This window comes from Acomys minous (genome assembly GCF_964271855.1).
Source record: "Acomys minous genome assembly, chromosome: 4".
Classification (NCBI taxonomy): domain Eukaryota; kingdom Metazoa; phylum Chordata; class Mammalia; order Rodentia; family Muridae; genus Acomys; species Acomys minous.
The window spans coordinates 41498229-41519388 of NC_140486.1; the positions used below are offsets into that span (position 1 = coordinate 41498229).

A 21160-nucleotide genomic window follows, 5' to 3' on the forward strand; every position below is an offset into this window, starting at 1 on the left:
TATATGTCCATTGTCTCTCCCTCCTTGTTGGAACACGGTCCAAGAATGGAGTCTTGTGAGGAAAATTCAGAGCGCTCATGAGAACACTCCAAGAAAACAAACATCTTGTGACCTCAGTTTCTCCAACACATGGAGTGTGTTTTGTGCTCCTCACACGTGTAGCAGACAGGAGTGGTTTACTTCAGGGCGCTCATTATTGCTTGCTGCTGTTATTCAATTAAGTGGCTAAACTATCCTTTATATGCCTCCGTGGAAACACTCCTTCTTGCCTACTGTACGGCTTGTCCGTGTGATTGTACACAGCTTGAACTCATGAGAACTTTCCTGCTATGACCTTTCTCAACCCTCAGAGTATAAATTGTCAGAGCTTCTGAATAAAGTTGGCTATTGCATGAGACTTTAGTCTGCCTCATTTACTGGCTCCAATCTCCCAGGTCCCACAGTCTCTGGAGCCATGACACGTCCTCTCCAAACCCCCTCCCTCCCTTTTATTTTCTTTTCCAGTGTTGGAGATAAAACTTGGGTCTGCCACTTCTAAGCAAGTGCTGTACCTTTGAGTTACCTTTAAATTTTGAATTACCTGTATTACGAGGTAACATTTTGATTCATGAATCTTTCAACAAAACTCATTAAAATGTAACTCTTAGCATAATATGATACAAAGCTATCTATTTTGAAGAAAAATACCTAGGCTATAGTATATGAACTGATTTAGACTTGATTAATATCATTAAATGCTTGGGAGATGCTGCTCAAAGCAGAAAGAGAGAGAAAGACTAAGTGGATGGAAGAGAGGAGGAAGAACTGGAAATTACTACAATTATTAGACTCCATTTACAGAAACTGTAAACTGTAATTAAAGGTAGTTTTTAAAAATATTTTCTTACATCTTCTTATTTTACTCATGTGTGTATGGCAAGGGGGCCGTGCACATACATAGGATACAGGCAGAAGTCAGAGGACAGCTTGATGGAGTCCGTTCTCTCTTTCAGCCATTGTGGACCTGAAGATCGAACTTGGGTCATCAGCCTTGATGGCAGTTACCTTTCCCAAACGCCTTCTTGCCAGCCTTAATGTTGGATTTTGGTGGGAAGTAATAAATTCAGTTTGGACATAATTTTACAGTGATGACGAGACTCTTGATGAAACTGTTCAGTGGTCGCATAAAAAGATCTTTGCCTAAAATATGACCAGACCACAAAAACAAAACATAAGGGCAAAAGAAAGGGTAACGGCCAACTATTCCAGTTTGAGAGCATTTGACTGGAGGGGCAATTGTGATCTCTTGACAGCTGTGTAAACCAATTGCCTGAAAGAAGGCAAGAGCCTAGCCCTCATGCCTCAGTGTGTCCTGGTAGGAAGCACCCCCCCACACACACACTACTGCAGTCTATTTCTGAACATTTTGTGGACTCAAAGCCTGGAGAAGTAGCTTTCTTTTGCTCTGAGCTCCCCTTCTTCATCTCAGCATGGTATGATGCCAGGCTAACTTGGTCTTTTGCATTGGTTATGCGAGGCATACAGCTTACTTTTTGGTCCACATCATCCCTTTATGGTAGTAGGGATCACTCGCTGTACATGCTCCTTGAGTTCTCTGTCACTGATGGGCATCCCCAGCTGCCATCTGTCTGTGCTTCTTTTTAGCCATTGCTGTAGCACGTTCTAGCTAAAGGAACAATGGGGTGATTCGGGTTTAGCCTGCAGGGCTCCAGAAATAATAGTGGCAGGCATTTGGAATTCACTTAAGTTCAGCATATTCTCCAAATTTTACTGGGTCTGTCTTTACTCATCTACTTAATACACATTTTTGTTTTCCACTGACATATGCGGGTACTCCTAGGATTACTTAAAGCTCTCATTAAAAAAAAAAAATCTTCCTGGGATTTCCCAAATTCCTAATCTCCACTGATCAGTGTTCTTTTCCATGGAGAAGAATCTGATGTAGTTTTAAAGAGATTTGGAGCACAGATGAGTAAATGGAAGATTCTCAGGACATCGATAATGACCAGGATACTTATTCAGTCTCCAAATGATCTCATCAGACACTGGGGCAATTTTCAAAACATCCCACAGTGAGGGAGCAAAACTTAAATTGGGACTTCCCACTTGTAAAGGCAGGGACGTTGTAGGTGACTGGACTGTGTGGGCTGGCAAGAGGCAGCTCCTGAATGCCATCGCTGAGCACAGCAGTGCATTCTTTCCTCAGGTTTGTTTGCAGTTGGGAAAAAAAAAGTTAGGATTTTTGTTTGTTTGTTCCCTCTGTGAGATTTACTCTGGAAGTAGTCTCCAAGTACTTGTTTTTGTACTCCTCATGCTCATGTATTAAGGATTCCGTCCCTCTAGTCATTGAACGATGGCTCATCTGTGAGAACTCTAGATTGATGCATTGAATGACAGCAGGATTGGGAAGTTACAGGAATGTGCACATGAGTGAGTGTGTGTCTGTGTGTGTGTGTGTCTGTGTGTCGGTGTGTGTGTGTGTGTGTGTGTGTGTGTGTGTGTGTGTGTGTGTGTGTGTGTCTGTGTATCTGTGTGTCGGTGTGTGTGTTTCTGTCTGCCTGTCTGTCTGTCTGTCATTCCTGGTTGGAAGAGGTTGGTCACTGGGCACATGTCTTTGCAGAGAGTATCTGGCCCTGGGCCTCTTCCTTTATCTCTTTTGGCGTCTTGGCTGCAGTGGTCTGAGCAGTCCTGGCCATGCTTTCTGTTGCCATGACCATCTGCCTAACTCTGAGCCCAGGGAGACAGAGTCACTATGCCTGAACTAAATCCTGGAAACCCCGACCTAAAGGAAATCTCTCGCCCTTCACATTGTTTCTCTGGGATCTGTCACTGCAACAAAAAAGCTATCATGCAAAAGGTATCTTCACACTTGCCCTTGAGCCAAAGGTGCTGTCATCAGATAGACTGCTACTGTCACAGGATACCACAGACTGGGGACATTGATAAGGAACATAAATTTACCTCTCAGAGTTTGGGAGACTTGAAAGGGCTGGGTCAAGGTGCCAGTAGGATTTGTGCCAAGGGAAGGCCACCATGTGACCGTGTCCTCTCAAGAGGAGGAATGTGGCAGCTACATGATGGAAGAGAAGATGAGCAAAAAGAGTTTCCCTTTGATTTCAAGCCCCCTTATATGGGTACTACTCTTGTTTATGGGGAAGAGCCCTCCCAAGCCATAGTTTTTAACATGGTTGCATAGGGGATTAAGTTTCAACATGAACTTTTGAAAGGACTCCATCGTTCACACCACGGTAGCCTTCTGTATAGGAGGATATGGCTATCCTCAACATAAAAGTTAATACGATAAGATTATTAGGAGAAAAAACATGATATTACATTAGGCAATAGTTTATTAGCTATTACAACAAAAGCATAGTGACTGTGTCAGTGACAGAAGTGCAATTAGTCATGTCCAGAAACAGATTTTTTCGAATGTGGCGAAATTGTGAACAAGACAATCCTGCTTGGGAGAATGCACCTAAGTCGCCCAGAGAGTAACATAAACACAAACAAACAAACAAACAAAGGCCCTTCAATGTCACTCTGGGTGGAGCAGAGTTTAACTGGCATAGCAGTCTGTCTACCTATAAGCTCCTGAGTTCTTCAAAATATTTACATTTCTGAGGAAATACATGTTTATTTTAGAATGAGGGAAACATAGACTTAGACTTTAAATTTTTCAGGAGCCAGGACCTCGTTTAATTATTACCAGAGTTCTCTGGCCAAAATAAGCACTGTTGAATAAACACAGTGGATCAATCCGTGTATAGGTGATATCATTTAAATAAATTAGTTGCTCTCAAATATAATTTGGGCAGATGTTGGCAATGCAGACATAGTTGACTTGAATGTCTTTCTAGGAGACAGGCAACATAATGCTACTGATATTTTCTCAAGCATTTCAAATATACTGTCCTGCACTTTCCTCATTGACACAGTATATACATAGCTTTAGAGGAGCAGTTAATGAATCCAAATTCCCAAAGCTACATCTTTATTTAAAAGGAAACATGGAGGCATGGAATGACATTTACCAGGTGCTGGTGCTTACTAATCATGTTGCTCTGAGTTAGTGAGCTACTCCCCCAGCTGCAGAACTGGTACTGTCAAGAATGCAAACAATGATGAGCCATTTCTATGCAGTCCGCTCAAATTAGTAAAAACAGAATTCCCAAAAATTCTTATTCTCAAAATAAGAAACTGTTTTAAAAAAAAAAGAGGAAAGTTTTTATTCTCTGAATAATAAACATTTTAGAACATGACTAATTATGGATCATGAAAGCCTAAAGGTCAATAAGAAGATGAAACATAAGCAGGCAAGCAGAAAGAAAAAAAATTAAGGAAGGGAGGGAAAAGCAAAGGAAAGGAGGGAGGGAGGGAGGAAAAAAGGAGAGAAAAGGCATTTCCTAGAACTTGACAGTAAAAAAGTTGTGTGTTTAGAGAGCTATAAAGAAGCTGAAAGATGCTGATTCAAATATCATTAGGATGTTCTATGAAAATTTATATAACAGAATATTTACTTGGTAATTTTGGTAAAGAAATTTACTCTTTGACTCTCTCATAATTTAAGAAAAATGGGGGCCAGGCATGGTGGCACATGCCTTTAATCCCAACATTTGGGAGGCAGAGACAGGCAGATCTCTCGGCTTGAGGTCAGCTTGGTCTACAGAGCAAGTTTCAGGACAGCCAGGGCTACACAGAGGAACCTTGTCTCAAAGCAAAAACAACAAGCAAACAAACAAAATAAAACCAACGACAACAAAGAAAAATCCCCTTTTCTTATCAAGACTAATATTCACAGTACTTGACAGTGGAGATAATTAACTGCACATAGAGGACCATTCTTCAGTCCTCAGTTGTATAAAATGTTAGTTCTATGACTGTTTAACTCAAAAAAAAAAAAAAAAAAGAGTCTGGAGGTTTCTAGAGCTAGGAGACCGTGAAGCTGTAGTTATGTAACAACTGGGTAAAAATACTTTCCATTTTCTAATAGTGACACAGCCATACCAGCTCTGCTTTGTACCTGCACTTAATTGAGCCTTAACTGAGGCTCACCCATGAGTGGAGCTGATAAAGGCCAGGCGTGCTGATGATTCAGAGAAGAGAGAACTATGGATGTCAGGAGGTGGGAATTAAGACTGAAGAGGACCACATGGCCAAGACTCCAGTCAGGAGAGGGAGCAGGTGGGAAATGTGGGAGAGAGCCGGACGGCTGTAAGAGTAATAGGAAGACATGGGATTGGGTAGAAGTTTTACATGGAAGTAGTGAGAGAAAACCAACTGGATAATAAAGAGCTCAGATGACTGTTTTCCCTGAAGATTAGCAACAAGGCAAGCATGTCTGCTCTGTTCACTTCACCATTAGATTTGCATTGCTTGCCAGAGCAAGTAGGTAAGAAAAGGAAATAGAAGACATTTATGTAAAAAAAACGTAAAACTGTATCTTTCTTTGCAGAAGATGATCTTGCATATAGAAAATTCTAAGAAATCTACCCAAAACTAGAACTAAGAACTCGAAAAAATTTAGAGAAGATTTCAGAATATGAGATCAAATATTCTAGAAATTAGATAATCTTTACGTTTTGGCCATGAATTATCTGAAAATTAAAATCAAGCCTGTTTACATCAGGTTAATTTTTTTTTTTTAAAGCAAAAGCCAGTTGGTAGGGGCACACACCTTTAATTCCAGAGCTGGAGAGGCAGAGGTGGGAGGATTTCTGAGTTTAAGGCCAACCTGGTCTATGGAGTGAGTTCAGGACAGCTAGGACTACAGAGAAAAACCCTGTCTCCATAAACCAAAAAGAAAGAAAAAAGAAAACGGAACAAAAAATAAAATAAAATACTTAGTAATAAATATGATGCGAGAAATGTAAAATTTGTACATTGAAAACAATTTCGTGAAATTGAAGACCCAAGTAAACGAGAAGACAGCCCCCACGTGTGGATTGGCAGGGTTAATATTAACATATCAGTGTCTCCAAATTGCTGACTCAGTTCACTATTTCTGGCAAGTTGATTCCAAAACTGATGTTGAAACAGAAGAGGCTTAGAAACAGGCGGCACAGCCCTGAAACAGAAGAAAGTCAGACAACACTTTCTGTGTTGAAATCAGAAAACAACCACATAGCACCCTACGTTAATTAAGATCATGAAGTACAGGCACAAGGATAGGCACACAGACGTACGGAATAGATTAAAAGTCTATAAATAAAAACACTACGGTTAGTTGGTTTTGACAAGGATGCCAAAACAATTCAGTGTGAGAAAGGAGCAATCTTTTCCAAAAATAGTGCTAGAATAACTGGATATTTTTAAAACTGAAAGCTGAGAATATATCTCAGTGGTAGAGGCTACAATGCAGAAGACCCCGGGTTTGAGCCCCAGCAATGCAAATATGCAAACATGCAAACACACACGCACACACACACACACACACACACACACTCACTCACTCACGTTAAATCGGGACCTTTACATTATACAAAAAAAGTAGCTCATACTATACTATGTATCTTATAATACTATAAGATTATTAGAAAAATCTGTGATATTACATTAGGCAATAGTTTATTAACTGTTACAAGAAAAGCATAGTGACTGTGTCTGTGGCCTTTCTTTTGCTTGAGACAAAACATGTGACAGAACAAACTGTGGGAAGAGGGACTTTCTTAGGCTCACAGTTCCAGAGATCCCAATCCATAGCCATTGGCTCTGCTGATTCTGGGCCTACAGTGAGGCAGACCGTCATGGCAGCGGAAACCTGTGAAGGAAGAGGAGGAGGCTGATCACTTAATGATGTATGGGAAGAGAGAGAGAGAGAGAGAGAGAGAGAGAGAGAGAGAGAGAGAGAGAGAGAGAGAGAGAGACAGAGACAGAGACAGAGACAGAAACAGAGACAGAGAGAGCTGAAGAGAAAGAAAGACAACAGGAAACTAAGGTAAGATATATGTCTCAAATGCATGTACACAGTGACTTATTTCCTTCAAACCAGCTTACCTCCCATACTTCTTCTCTTCCAAAAGTCTATTCAGATCTTGAACGAATCAGTGGATTAAACAAAACCCTCATGATCTAATCTCTCTAGAATCACCCACATGGTCAGGCATAGTGGCTGTACTGCGCTTTAATAATCTCAGCCCAGTCAAGTTGAAGAGCAAGATTAACTAACTGTCACAGTAAGAACATTTAGGTAGAGTGGGCTTCATCAGCATTCAAACAAAGATCTGTGCGAAGAAAGAAGAAAGACAACCTATGGAAGGGGGGGTGGGGAGTGAAAGTTTGTAACTGATAAAGGTCCAATCTCCAGGACTTCCCCCACCCACCTCCAAAAGACCTCTTAAAATACAATGATAAAAAGGCAACGCAACTAAAAATGTTCTGGGCTGGAGATGTAGCTAACTGAAGCCCTGGGTTCTATTCTCAGTATCACAGAATAAAATGGTTTAAATAGAGATTTCTCCAGAGAAGATTTAAGTGGCCAATTAGCACATGATGTTCAATATTCAATATTATCAGTCTTTAGAGTAATGCAAATCAAAACCATTTGGCTGTCATTTAGAAAGAAGTTTTCACAGGGATGTCAAAGAAATTAAAACACATATATTGCTGGTGAGAAAGGGCAGCCATTATAGAAAATGTGAAACAGAGTTGCCCCATTGACTTGTAATTCTATTTTCAGGTGCACACACACCTACAAGAATTTAAAACATAAAAGTACAGAAAAACTTCCAGAAACATATTGAATAGTCACATGAGCTACTCACATGTGCATAAGCTGGTAAATAGATAAAGAAATTGTGACATACATGGAATAATATGGCAAGAAAAGGCATGGAGTGTGAACACGTTCAACATCATGGGCAAACCTCTAAAATATGCTTAGCAGAAGAAGCTGATACAAAGCGCCACATGTTTTTCTCTTTACACGAAATGTCCCAAACAGGCAATTTTGTAGCAACACAATCATATATGTCCATTGTCTCTCCCTCCTTGTTGGAACACGGTCCAAGAATGGAGTCTTGTGAGGAAAATTCAGAGCGCTCATGAGAACACTCCAAGAAAACAAACATCTTGTGACCTCAGTTTCTCCAACACATGGAGTGTGTTTTGTGCTCCTCACACGTGTAGCAGACAGGAGTGGTTTACTTCAGGGCGCTCATTATTGCTTGCTGCTGTTATTCAATTAAGTGGCTAAACTATCCTTTATATGCCTCCGTGGAAACACTCCTTCTTGCCTACTGTACGGCTTGTCCGTGTGATTGTACACAGCTTGAACTCATGAGAACTTTCCTGCTATGACCTTTCTCAACCCTCAGAGTATAAATTGTCAGAGCTTCTGAATAAAGTTGGCTATTGCATGAGACTTTAGTCTGCCTCATTTACTGGCTCCAATCTCCCAGGTCCCACAGTCTCTGGAGCCATGACACGTCCTCTCCAAACCCCCTCCCTCCCTTTTATTTTCTTTTCCAGTGTTGGAGATAAAACTTGGGTCTGCCACTTCTAAGCAAGTGCTGTACCTTTGAGTTACCTTTAAATTTTGAATTACCTGTATTACGAGGTAACATTTTGATTCATGAATCTTTCAACAAAACTCATTAAAATGTAACTCTTAGCATAATATGATACAAAGCTATCTATTTTGAAGAAAAATACCTAGGCTATAGTATATGAACTGATTTAGACTTGATTAATATCATTAAATGCTTGGGAGATGCTGCTCAAAGCAGAAAGAGAGAGAAAGACTAAGTGGATGGAAGAGAGGAGGAAGAACTGGAAATTACTACAATTATTAGACTCCATTTACAGAAACTGTAAACTGTAATTAAAGGTAGTTTTTAAAAATATTTTCTTACATCTTCTTATTTTACTCATGTGTGTATGGCAAGGGGGCCGTGCACATACATAGGATACAGGCAGAAGTCAGAGGACAGCTTGATGGAGTCCGTTCTCTCTTTCAGCCATTGTGGACCTGAAGATCGAACTTGGGTCATCAGCCTTGATGGCAGTTACCTTTCCCAAACGCCTTCTTGCCAGCCTTAATGTTGGATTTTGGTGGGAAGTAATAAATTCAGTTTGGACATAATTTTACAGTGATGACGAGACTCTTGATGAAACTGTTCAGTGGTCGCATAAAAAGATCTTTGCCTAAAATATGACCAGACCACAAAAACAAAACATAAGGGCAAAAGAAAGGGTAACGGCCAACTATTCCAGTTTGAGAGCATTTGACTGGAGGGGCAATTGTGATCTCTTGACAGCTGTGTAAACCAATTGCCTGAAAGAAGGCAAGAGCCTAGCCCTCATGCCTCAGTGTGTCCTGGTAGGAAGCACCCCCCCACACACACACTACTGCAGTCTATTTCTGAACATTTTGTGGACTCAAAGCCTGGAGAAGTAGCTTTCTTTTGCTCTGAGCTCCCCTTCTTCATCTCAGCATGGTATGATGCCAGGCTAACTTGGTCTTTTGCATTGGTTATGCGAGGCATACAGCTTACTTTTTGGTCCACATCATCCCTTTATGGTAGTAGGGATCACTCGCTGTACATGCTCCTTGAGTTCTCTGTCACTGATGGGCATCCCCAGCTGCCATCTGTCTGTGCTTCTTTTTAGCCATTGCTGTAGCACGTTCTAGCTAAAGGAACAATGGGGTGATTCGGGTTTAGCCTGCAGGGCTCCAGAAATAATAGTGGCAGGCATTTGGAATTCACTTAAGTTCAGCATATTCTCCAAATTTTACTGGGTCTGTCTTTACTCATCTACTTAATACACATTTTTGTTTTCCACTGACATATGCGGGTACTCCTAGGATTACTTAAAGCTCTCATTAAAAAAAAAAAATCTTCCTGGGATTTCCCAAATTCCTAATCTCCACTGATCAGTGTTCTTTTCCATGGAGAAGAATCTGATGTAGTTTTAAAGAGATTTGGAGCACAGATGAGTAAATGGAAGATTCTCAGGACATCGATAATGACCAGGATACTTATTCAGTCTCCAAATGATCTCATCAGACACTGGGGCAATTTTCAAAACATCCCACAGTGAGGGAGCAAAACTTAAATTGGGACTTCCCACTTGTAAAGGCAGGGACGTTGTAGGTGACTGGACTGTGTGGGCTGGCAAGAGGCAGCTCCTGAATGCCATCGCTGAGCACAGCAGTGCATTCTTTCCTCAGGTTTGTTTGCAGTTGGGAAAAAAAAAGTTAGGATTTTTGTTTGTTTGTTCCCTCTGTGAGATTTACTCTGGAAGTAGTCTCCAAGTACTTGTTTTTGTGGAAATTTTAAACACAGATCAACCATATTATGTACTACATTCCACTTAAATCTCAGCGGTAAGTCACGGAGCCTAAGGCAGGGTAGCCCACAGAGGGAGCCCGGCCACAAGATACAGGTTTCACTACTCCTTGGGTTTATTAGGGCAGTATACTTCTCAAAATTATCTTCAAATGCCTTTTCACTGATTCAAGCCTCCATACATCTCTGTCCCTTAGAAGATTTCTCTTCTGAGGTTACCAGTAATCTCTAAAAGCTAGTGACACTTCATCGTCACCTCCCCTGGCCTCCCCACAGCACCCTGCACAGGTTGCCAGCCTCCCACAAGCCTCCACTCTCCATCAGTACTGTCACCGTCTGCAGCTGGTCTGCTCCTCGCTGACGTTTCTTTCTTGATCCTCTGCTTGGGTTCTCGTTTTATCTAACCTGGAAACTCTGGCCGTATCTCAGCACTAAGTGCTGGGCGTGCATCTGAGCACTCACTGCTTTCTGGGTGACGTCACAGTTCCTCACGGCGTTCAGCCTCGACTATAAACCTTATGCTGGAAACGACTAAACCATCGCCACATGCCTGACTCTCCCTGAACCCAAGGCTCAGATGTCCAGCTGTTGTTAATATCTCCTTACGCGTCAAACAGGAAGCTCAACTTTACTTAGTTCTTTACTTAATTATCTGCCATTATCAGGGGGTGAACCCTCAGTCTCACACATGCCGGGCAAATGTTCTACCAATAGGCCGTCTCTGCAGCCCCGGAGACACAGACTGAATACACCTAAGGCAAAATGCCTGGTTCCTTAAACCTGGTCCTTCTCTCTTGTTCAACCATAAGAGTGGCAGTCATTCATGATGTCCTCCTTCTGTCTCATGACCTGTATCCAATCACTCGCTAAGGCCTGGACAATTTTCCCTAAAAACTCCATCTCAAAGCCACCCATTTCTTACCATCTTGGTTGACTTCCTCCAAGCCATGAGCATCCCTGATCTGCAACAGCCTTTCCTCGTTTCTTGTTCTGCCTTATGGACACTAGAACCCATCTTTGGCACAAAAGACTGAGACAGTTCACAAGAACTTGTTTCCTGGAAAGATTTTCAGAGACATACACTAGGACAGAGAGTATTTACTTGTCACTCAGCTTTAATGGTTATTGGTTATGGCAGTTTGTTTCATTGGTAATTCATCCATTTCCCTGTTTTTCAGTATTTGATGAAATTCTCAGACATTTTGTCATTTCAGCCTTAAGTATTTCAATTAAAAGAGCACTTTAAATGTACCACGTGATCATTAACACATCTGAAATTGGCAATATTTTTATTATTACTTCATCTATTTATATAGGTATGGTTTTGCCTGCATGTATGTCTATGTAACATGTTCTGTGTCTGCTGCCCCTGGTGGCCAGAAGAGGGCATCGGATCCCCTGGAATGGAGTTAGAGATGTTTGTGAGTTGCCTTTGTGGGTGCTGGAAATTGAATTTGAGTGCTCTGGAAGAGCAGCTAACAACACTCTTAACCACTGAGCCATCACTCCAGCCCCCATAACTTCATAAAACAATTAAACATATTAAAGATATGTTTCTGAATGTAAATATAACTTGACTTTTTAATTTTTTTTTGTGCCATCTTCTTGTGAAATTGGCCTTAGATAGTCGATTACCCTATACCAGCCTCCAACATGATCAGATGACAGTAGTGTGCCACCGCAGCTGGCTTAAAGGCCATACATTTTATCACTCATCATTTTCATGGTTTGTTTAAGGTGCATGTGCGGCAACTGGCTGATACGCTTCTGTGTGCCCATGAAGCTCTGTCACTCAGCCTCTTTTGGTCTCTCATGTGCTAACCTGTTTTCTTCCTCCTTGCAATTTATCTGTTGAAGAAGGCAGGATTAGCTTGGGTCCTGGAGAACTGTAGTCTAGATATTGCTAGTTGCATTTCTGTATATAATACAGCCTTTTATTTTTCAATGTTAAAACTGCTAACATAGTCTGATGGGTGTCAGTGTTTTGTTTTGTTTTTTTTCATTGTTCTATATGTCTGGTTTTTTTTTTTTTCTTCTAAAGTTAGGGACACCATACCTGAATCAGTGAATTTAGTCTATTAAAATGGGAATGTATATTAATTCTCCCACATGTATTAGTAGCAAACAGGAAATTTTTGGGGGGTGCTTTTTTTGGGGAGGGGTGCTTTTATGTTATGCAGTGGTGAAATCTGTAAAGGAATGCACCTGTGGTGGTGTGAAGGAGACCGGCCCTTATGGTGTCATGTGTTTGAGTACTTTGGCCCCGGTTGGTAGAACTTTTAGGAAAGACTTAGGAGTATGGCCGTGTAATTGTGCTATGGGGGTCAGGCTTTGAGGTTTCAAGACTCACACTACTCCCAGGGTTCTCTTTCTGCCTCCTGCTGTGGATCAAGATAAGAGCTCTGGGCTGTTCCTGTCAACCGTACCTTCACTTCACCATCCAGGGCTCCAACCCTCTGACCCTGGAAGCCCAATCAAGTGCTTTCTTTTATAAGTTGCCTTGGTCATGGTGTCTTATCAGAGGAATGGGAAGGAAACTAATACAGCAACTACTTTTGAAAATGTAGATTGCACAAATGAAAATATATGAATTAGATCTTGTCTGTGCCCTGCTGTGCATTCTCTATACAGGGTACTACCAGCATCTTCCATTGACTTTTTCCATCAGGGTCCACCACACTGTCCACTTTTAAACTGACGTATAGGGTCACAGTGCTGCCTAGGCTGGCCTTGAACTCAGTCCTACTGCTGGAGCATCTTGGCTTCTGGGACTACAGGTGTACACTGTGGTCCACTCTGTCTGGATGTCCTACAGCATTTGCTCTTCGTGTTTCCTCTGCCTGGTGTGGACTTTCCTACCTACCAACCCCTCCAAACATACTTATGGGCCTACCTAATCTAGGTAGCTCATCATTAAGATGCTCTTTCCAGATGATTCCATGTTGTGCCAGGTTGACAGTTAAAACTAACTACCACACCTCCTTTGTGTATGTCTTTTTTTATCCAGTCCTATTGCCTCTAGGTAACTCAGTAGCTTCTTCCTGGACTGGGATAATCCAATTATATTGGGGGATGGTCTGATGTATTTTGATGCTAATTACAGCTTGCCATCTCTGTGACTTACTTACCTTTTGCTTAAAAAAAAAAAGCCATCCCACCTGGGCAGGGCAGGAGATAGGTGGGGCTCAGAGAGAGAGAGGAGTTCTGGGAAGAAGAAAGACCATCAAGGGGAGAAAAGAGACCTGAAGGGAGGAGAGGAAGGCCCTCGTGGGTTAGCTGGAGGAGAAGCACATGGCCGGCATGGATGGAAAATCCAGGCCAGATGAAGAACATGAGCAAATATTTTGGATTATAGATGGGAGGTGGCTTGATAGACGTTATTAGAAGCAGATGGCATGGGATTGAGACAGGGATCCCATGCCTGCCCCACTATGGGAGGTAGTTTAGAGGATTGATATCTGCCCTGCCCCAGGTTAACTAAGGCTGTTTTAAAATATAACAAGTGTCTGTGTCTTAATTGATTGCTAGCCAGGTCTACAGCTAATATAGATAATACATGTAATTTTAAAAACAATACAGTTATCTTGTCCATTTCCTACTTTCAACTTACCATGTCCATGGCTGCCAGACTGTGGGAGTCACCTCTTCTTCTGTGGGGATAAGTACTGAAGCCATTGTTCATGAAGGAAATCTCATATAGGCCATGTCACCCTTAGATATGGTGTCCAGACTGGAAAGTTAGATCAGTGGTTCAGAGCACTGGCTAGTCTTCCAAAGGCCCTACGCTCAGTTTTTAGCACCCATACGGCAGCTCACAGCTGTCTGTAAGTCCAGCTCTGGAGGATCTGATACATACACATGCAGCCAGAACACTCATACACATAAAACAAAGTAAAACTAAAAGGAAAAAAAAATGTCCTCTAGAGCATAGACTGTTTTGTCCCTTAGTATATTTAGCATTGCTGGGTTTTCATCTTCTTTAGGAGCAGATCATGTTTTTACTTGGCTAAACAGTAAGTAAAGCACGGGTTTGGCTTTGGTAGCATAAAACTATATATCACATTCAACACTCTTTTAATTCGTTTTTCACATTTTATCTTTACATTACATGTAGTTGGGTTGAGCATCTGTAATCTGAAATTTTGAACATAGGCACAATGTTCAAAAAAAAAAAAAGAACAGATTCTGGGGCTGGAGGTAGCACAATTGGTAGAGTGCTTGCTTGGGAGGGACAAGAAGTCTGGTCTCTAAGACCAAATAAAAACAGCCACGGTGGTGCACACCTGTAATCTCAGCACTTGGGAGACAGAAGGAGGATGCTTACACATTTGAGGCCCGCTTAGGTTTCTTAAGACTTTTCTCAAGATGACAACAACACAAGAAAACTAGACTTTGGAGCAATTCATGCCTTGGACATGAAACCAAGGGGTACATATTAAGGAAGCTCAAACTGTCGCCTATAAAATAGTCCACACTCAGAAAATCCTGAAATCTGGCATGTGTCAAGTCCCACCTATTTGGGTTAAAGAACAGTCAGCTTTAATATACATCACCACCCCCAGCCGCACACACGGTGAGTTCAGGATGTGTTTTATGGAAGTTAAGCATCATGTCCTCCCGACCCCTCGCCACATGGAAGGTGCTGCAGCCTGGCAGTGCCCCAGAAACAGCAACAAATTCTTCAACCCAGCACTGAATCCACTAGGAAATGAATGAGCTAAACAGGAAGGGGAGGAGTCAGAAGACATATGCAAATGTGGCCCCTTTGCGCCGTCTTAAGACAAAAATAAACATCCTATTTGAGTTTTTAAAAATAGACTTTGGATTGGAACAATACAATGGCTTTTTCGTAGAAGGCTTCAGGAAGTGTCAAGGTCTCCCTAAAGGAGGATGTATTTTATTCCCATTGTATGAAGGGAGACTGATGGGGTTTCTTAAGCAGTCATGCAGAGGCTCTGTTTTAAGGGATCACTCAGTTTTTGTTGCATCTCAGATTTAGTAGGACTTTACTGCACCAACTCTCCTTTTGCCTTTAGTTTATCTTATTTTATTGAAACAGGGTCTCATTAAGTTGCATAAGCTGGCCTTGAACTCATTGTACTGCTAAGGTAGGCCTTGAACGTGTGAACCTCTTGTTTTAGAGCTATGATTACAAACCTGGGTCACCACCCACCAGGCTTGGAAGACTTGTCACCTTATTTAGATAAACCTCAGGTAGGTCCTCTTTCCCAGTCCAGTCACCATGCACACTGAGAGTTTCCCTAAGGGAAGACTCAAACACTGATTGTACTTTGGAGTATGTAATTCATACTCCAAACTCCAGAAATAACCAGCCCAGCTCTGTCTAGATGGCAATGATTATTTATTTATTTGTTTGTTTGTTTGTTTTTATGACTGGTTTTAGCGAGGTTGGAGAGAACACGAATGCACTGGTATCTTAAATCTTTTAAGGGTTGGGCATGTTTCATCTTGGTTATAGACGTGTAGAAAATACACTCTCCCCTAGCCACATAAAGTAGAAGGCTGACTTAGACTAATCAGGGAAAATGACCGCCCCACACTCTTGTAAAATCTTAATGTACCGTGAGAACCGTTCAGAGCAGGCCGACATACACCCGGTCAGGTTTGCCTTGACGTTATTGAATCATGGAAAGCGACTGTTAAGAGGGAAGGATTTTTTTTTTTTTCAATTTCCTGCACGATTACTCAGGTGGCTTTTCCTGTTTCTTCTCTCCCTTCTGGACCTGGGTCCTGTAATTACTAAAGCAGAGACCTGGAAGGATGCCTGCTCTCCCGGCACGGTCTCCTCCGCTCCCTCCCCCCACCCTTTTCTCCTTCTGGCCCCGCCTCCGCAGCGCAGCCCTTAGCCAGCAGCTAGACAGCTGTGTTCAATCAGAAACCACTTACAACTCCAGACGATTCAAAGGGGGAAACTTCAGCGTGGAGTGCTGCTCGGCTCTGGCTCTCTCCAGCTCTTTCCTCCCGGGAACCGGAGGCACGGATCGTCCGCTCACCGCTGCTCAGGCTTCTTCAAGCTTCTCCCGGAGGGTGCCCGAGCTCTGCTGGGCGCCGGCGCGAACCGCCCGCCTGCGGGGTAATGGGGATCTGCGTGGTACCGTAGGAGGGGCGAGGCGGCTCGGAGGGTGGCATCGCCGGGACTCCGCGGTGAGCGCGCGGGCGGGTCCCGGCGCCGGCTCGGTGGCCGCTGCAGCTGCTGCGAGAGCAACCCACTGCCCAGCCTCCAGAAGCTATGGCTCGCTGGTGAGATTCCAGCGGGACTTTCCGTGCCAGAGCTTCTGCATCCTTTCTGGCCTCGCCGCTGTCCTGGGTGAAAATGGCTGTCTAGACTGAAATGTGCCGGCGGGGAGCAAGCCCAGGCTATCCAGCCTAAACCAGGCTCTTACGCTCCGAGGTCTGGGGACGAGCACTACTCTGAAAAGTGCAGGCATGAATTCCGGAGTTGCGGTGAAATATGGAACCGACTCCTCAGCCGAGCTGAGCGAGGTAAGGCACTGCCTAGGTCCGGAGCTCGCTACGGTTTCGGTGCCTTGGGCTTCCCGCAGCAACTCCAGTCTTTCCCCACCCCACCCCTCGTGATCCCAGTCTGGAAGCGGCGCAACTGGCGATTGATAGATTTTCTAGTTCTTGTTTTAACTTGTGCTGCTCAGGATCTGACCTGAACTGCCTTGATATTTCGCTCTGAACTGAGTGACTTAGAAAAGAAACAGCTCTATCCCGGGAGTCACCTAGGCATTTCTTCCCAGGAGTCTGGACCCCAGTCCCGTCACTCCCTCCTTCTCTATTTATATTGTTACATTCCTTGTGGCAGTCTGAACGCTGAGCTTAAAGCCTCACTAACTAGTTTGGTGGGGCTGGGCGGTGGTGGTGCTGGAGACAGGGAAAGGACCGATTGCTAAACCTCTCACTTGGCTCCCACGTGGGCTGCGTTTGCTAGGGGTTCAAGCAAGGTGTTCCCTTCCTGGGTAGAGACGAACGAACGACAAACTTGATGGGGGGGGGGGGTATGGGGAGGAAGCACATCAAAGCGGCTTAGAACTTTATTTCCTGCCAGGGTCTGGACTCCTGTGTCTTTGAGGCCACATTTGCAATTCCTGGGCTTACTCTGAGGTGTTGGAGACCCTCTTTGAAATGAAAGCTGCATCAAACAAAATGCAACTATGTGAGCTGTAAGGTGCTCAAAGCCAGGTTTTTGGAGGAAATAGTTTTAGGGATCTCTTTGCCCCTCACCCCATCCCCCATCCCCCATCCCCCACCCCCACCCCCCCGCCCCCGTGTAATATAAGGAATGTGCTGGGAAACCTATAAAAGTAGGTGTTCCGGAGAATATGGGGTTTGTGTGATTCCTTCGGGCCCTTTGGGGTCCCTGTTTGCCTGGCCTGGGTATGGTGGCCCAAGTCTCAAAGGTCACCTTGTGCGACTTAAGAGAGGAAGGGGGCCAGAGGAGAGAAACCAAAATGAGCTTGGAAGCAGACATCAGAGAGTGAAGGGGAAAAATGAGAGGATGCCACTCCTGAGAGGGACGGTGGGTGAGGAAACTCCAAGCATGTGTGCAGTATGCCCTCGCGTTCTGTGGCAGCAACTACAAGTGAAGGAATAAATAAGCCCGTGCCATGCCCCTTCACTCCTCCTGAGCTGGTATGGAGTAGCATTTTGAGGTGTTAGCTGTATGAAGCAGAAACTTGTCCTAACTCCCACGTTTATGCCCCGGTGATGTGAAAGGCTGGAGAACTGTTGGGTTGAGGATGTCATTTTTCAAACAGAAGTGAGAGGAGGCATGAGGTGACTTTTTTGCCAGATTTATATTTAGGACAAATACTTCATGACTAACCCATCCAAGAAGCATTGGGCTGGTACTCTGGGACCACTTAATAATTGAAAAGCCACTAATGGTTATCTCCTGGAGAGAGTTTTTGACAGCCCCTTTTGTTCAGCCTCTTCAGTGTATCAGCTTTACACTGTCACCTGGAGGTGCTTTGCTGAGAGGGCTAAGGAGAGAGTGTGATGCAGCATGGAGGTTTGGTTTTACCTGCATAGCAGAAGTATTGCCAGTGAGCGCATAGCAAGAGCTCGGAGAGTTTGGGACACTGGGGCTGTGAGAGAGCTGCCAATTCTTGGCCTTGCTGTGTTAATTAATCCTTGTTAGGCTTGTGACCAAATGAGGGTGCTCTGTGGTCTTCTTGCATTGGCTGGCAAAAATCACATCTGAGATGGTGTGACATGTGCTCATCTCTGAGAGAACTGTCAACTTCTCTGCCAGCAGGATTCTCCTCAGCAGAGTCTCTGCTCTAGTCCTCAGGACGTGTCCGTTCAGTTTTTCACCTTCATTAGAACCAATTCTGGGCCCCGTGATTTAGTTGCTCTGTCCCCTTCCCGTCCTCCGGGTTTTCAGGGTGGTTAGATAGTTGCAATAGGTAACAGAGAAGATGGATTATCTTCACTTTTATACTTATCTAGAGACTTGGCAGCACAAGAAGAGGTGTGTGGTTCATTCCTATGAGTCCTGAATGAAAGTTCAATTTATCTGGATAAAGGCTCTGACAATCATCCTTTTTACAGCATCCACAGATCTAAATGCACGTGTTTGTGTCCATTTCTCACACTGAGTCTTTAGGATAGAGTGTCTTCTCTTTCCTGTTTTTTGTTTGTTTGTTTGTTTGTTTTAACACTGGTTTTTCTTTGATGCATTGCCAAGCAACCCTTTCCCCTTTGGTAGCTGACGACTCCTCCTCCTCCAGAAGCGTGGCTGATAAAGCACTCAGGGTCCCTTTTAGTATTCCTTATTACGCAGAAGCCTGGAAGCAGTCTGGAGGTCACTGGAGGGGTCAAATGCTGGGTCAGAGCCCTGTTGTTCACCAGGCAATTCTGGAAATGGAAGGTCTCTGAAAGGACCCGCCCATTGTCGCAGGGCCATCAACAAGAGGTCTCCTTACTGATGTTCACTTGTGAGCTTAACCCTTGTATAGGAGTCTTCCAGCTATAGCCATGGGAGGCACCCTTTGACAACAATGTTGACACAGAACAAGAGGGAGTGACTTTACTTTCTGGATGAAACCTGCTAACGCCCTAGCAGGAGCAGGCAGGCTTTTCTTTGATGATCAGTGGAGGTGTTGGTCCCTGTGTGTGGCCTTGGAGCCAGTTGTGGGAATATGGCTCCCAGGACCATGCAGTTGGGAGTCCTGGGCCTGAAAGGTTACTTTTGGTTGTTTTGCAGGTGTAAGGACTAAGGCGGAAACAGGAAAATCCTCAACATGTTCCTTTCATTGGTTTAAATTGATTGTTTTGTAATCCTTTAGTTTGAATCATAGCATTTCAAGATCCTGGGAGTTACTTACAAGAGAGTAAATTGCTTCTATGAACAAGTATATTTTTCTTTCTACTCCAAAATGCTCAAATCAAGACTGAACTGACAAAAGCAGTAGGAAGAATAAATGCAGAGAAATTTGAGACGCATGAATTGCCCATTTGTTTCCGTAGCTGTTTCCTGTCAAACACTGTAGAATGTTTTTATTTTCTTTAACATGAGGTTAAGGAAGGATTTCAGCATCAACCAAATTAAGGATTAACAGTCATGAAACAAAGTGATCACACTTTCAGTAGCATTAAGTTAAATCCTGCCGATGCTCATCAGGGAAAAGCTTTGGTATCTTCCTCATTGGCCTGATTTTAGGGCAGCTGTTAGCTATGTCTCTGAAAATTTTGTGTGGCTGGTAAGGAGGTGAACCTTGTTTCACAATCAATCATTCTGCTTGGCTCCTGGACCAAGTCAGACGCCAGAAGGAAAATGTCTAGAGATGCAGCGGAGTCGAGACACAACTCAAGATCGCTCATCCCTGAGGAAGAACTGTCTGCTTGGCCTGCTTGTCTAGTGGACAGCTACCCATTTATGTGGAAACGTCAAATTGTGTTTTTGAAGTTTTCCGTTTCCTAGTAATCCTTATAGCCTCTGGAGATGAAATGTTGCTTTCTTAAAGAATTTTCCAAAGCAAGCAGTTTCTTTTCTTGTAACTTTAAACATTACTCAAACAGCCAATGGGCAGAAATTCTCCGTCGTCACCACGCAAAGGCTGCTGGCTGCTGAGAGCGATAGACTTTCCCCCTGTTTCTTTGACCCTGATCAGTTCTGACCACTCCAGCAGAGTGGAGCAGAGACAACACTCCCAGCTCTGCTTCCTCTACTTGCTGCGCAACATCTGAACGCCTGTTGCTTTATTGACACTAATTAAGAAACAGACTTATAAGGAAGTTGTTCCTTGCATAGATTAGTTGGTACGACCATGTGCACAGAGCCATTTCATGGATATACTTATTCTTCACCACAGAATAATGACATCAGTATTGCGAGCAGCTTGCAAGATCACCCAGTTCCCAATGCTCTGTATTCTGTATCTCACTGTCTTCATAGGATCACTTGGCACTGTAATAAATTGCTTAGTACGGATCTTAGACCATGAGCAACAGAACAGCAATGCCAAGATGCAATGCAGGGTTCTGGCACGTAGGTGGTTATCCTACAGGTGCTTGGATTTATGGATACCTTCTGCTTTCCTCTCTGAAACTGAGCTTGGTTTGGTGATACTGGACTTATGTACAGATTTATAATTCCAGACACAAGTATCAATAAAATAAAATGCATCTTTTTAAAAATAGCAGTCTTACTCATGGTTTTGCTGTTTGGCAGTGCTCTGTGAGGATTACTTGTAGCTGTGACCAGAGTAAGGGGTTTAAACACATGGTTGACAGGCTGCTCTTGCCTCAGCTGTCAAAAAGCAGCTCACGTCTCTTCCATAGAGCTCTCATTATTTGCTGCTCCTGTTTTCCTCTTGGCATGGCAGGACTGGATATAAACTGCTAGG

At 43.4% G+C, this 21160-nt stretch overlaps 2 protein-coding genes across 10 annotated transcripts in view; one reads left to right on the plus strand and one right to left on the minus strand.

Moving 5' to 3' along the window:
• Positions 1-21160, plus strand: part of MCC (MCC regulator of WNT signaling pathway) — a 372812-nt gene that overhangs the window by 122716 nt on the left and 228936 nt on the right. The window contains exon 1 of one of the 7 annotated variants that reach the window (XM_084778409.1): positions 16199-16790. The exons of the other annotated variants lie outside the window; for them this stretch is intronic. Within the exon in view, the coding sequence (XP_084634535.1) occupies positions 16734-16790 (57 nt within the window). The 5' untranslated portion in view covers positions 16199-16733. Of the gene's footprint in view, positions 1-16198; positions 16791-21160 lie in introns of those variants that run through there. 7 annotated transcript variants of the gene reach the window in all.
• LOC311595583 (uncharacterized protein) lies at positions 3330-16326 on the minus strand. Of its 3 annotated transcripts, XM_084778414.1 has the most exons (5): positions 16194-16326; positions 13897-14016; positions 11209-11343; positions 6676-6757; positions 3330-6064 (listed from the first exon to the last, which is right to left on the minus strand). In XM_084778414.1, exons 2-5 carry the CDS (start codon positions 13966-13968, stop codon positions 5988-5990), a joined length of 366 nt encoding a protein of 121 aa, XP_084634540.1. In that variant the 5' UTR covers positions 13969-14016; positions 16194-16326; the 3' UTR covers positions 3330-5987. The 3 variants fall into 3 exon arrangements, 1 of the variants encoding a protein (XP_084634540.1); XR_014778500.1 differs by lacking the exons at positions 3330-6064; positions 11209-11343 and having other exon boundaries at positions 6529-6757; XR_014778499.1 differs by lacking the exons at positions 3330-6064; positions 11209-11343; positions 13897-14016 and having other exon boundaries at positions 6125-6757; positions 16194-16315.

Excerpts from the sequence above, each read along its gene's own strand:
- LOC311595583 (XM_084778414.1), bottom strand. The coding sequence starts at position 13,968 with ATGAACAATGGCTTCAGTACTTATCCCCACAGAAGAAGAGGTGACTCC. Across the intron at positions 6,758-11,208 it reads GGAGGAAGTCAACCAAGATG|GTTTCCGCTGCCATGACGGT; the intron begins GTAAGAAATGGG and ends CTTCCTTCACAG. Across the intron at positions 6,065-6,675 it reads GGATTGGGATCTCTGGAACT|GGCTGTGCCGCCTGTTTCTA; the intron begins GTGAGCCTAAGA and ends CTTCTGTTTCAG.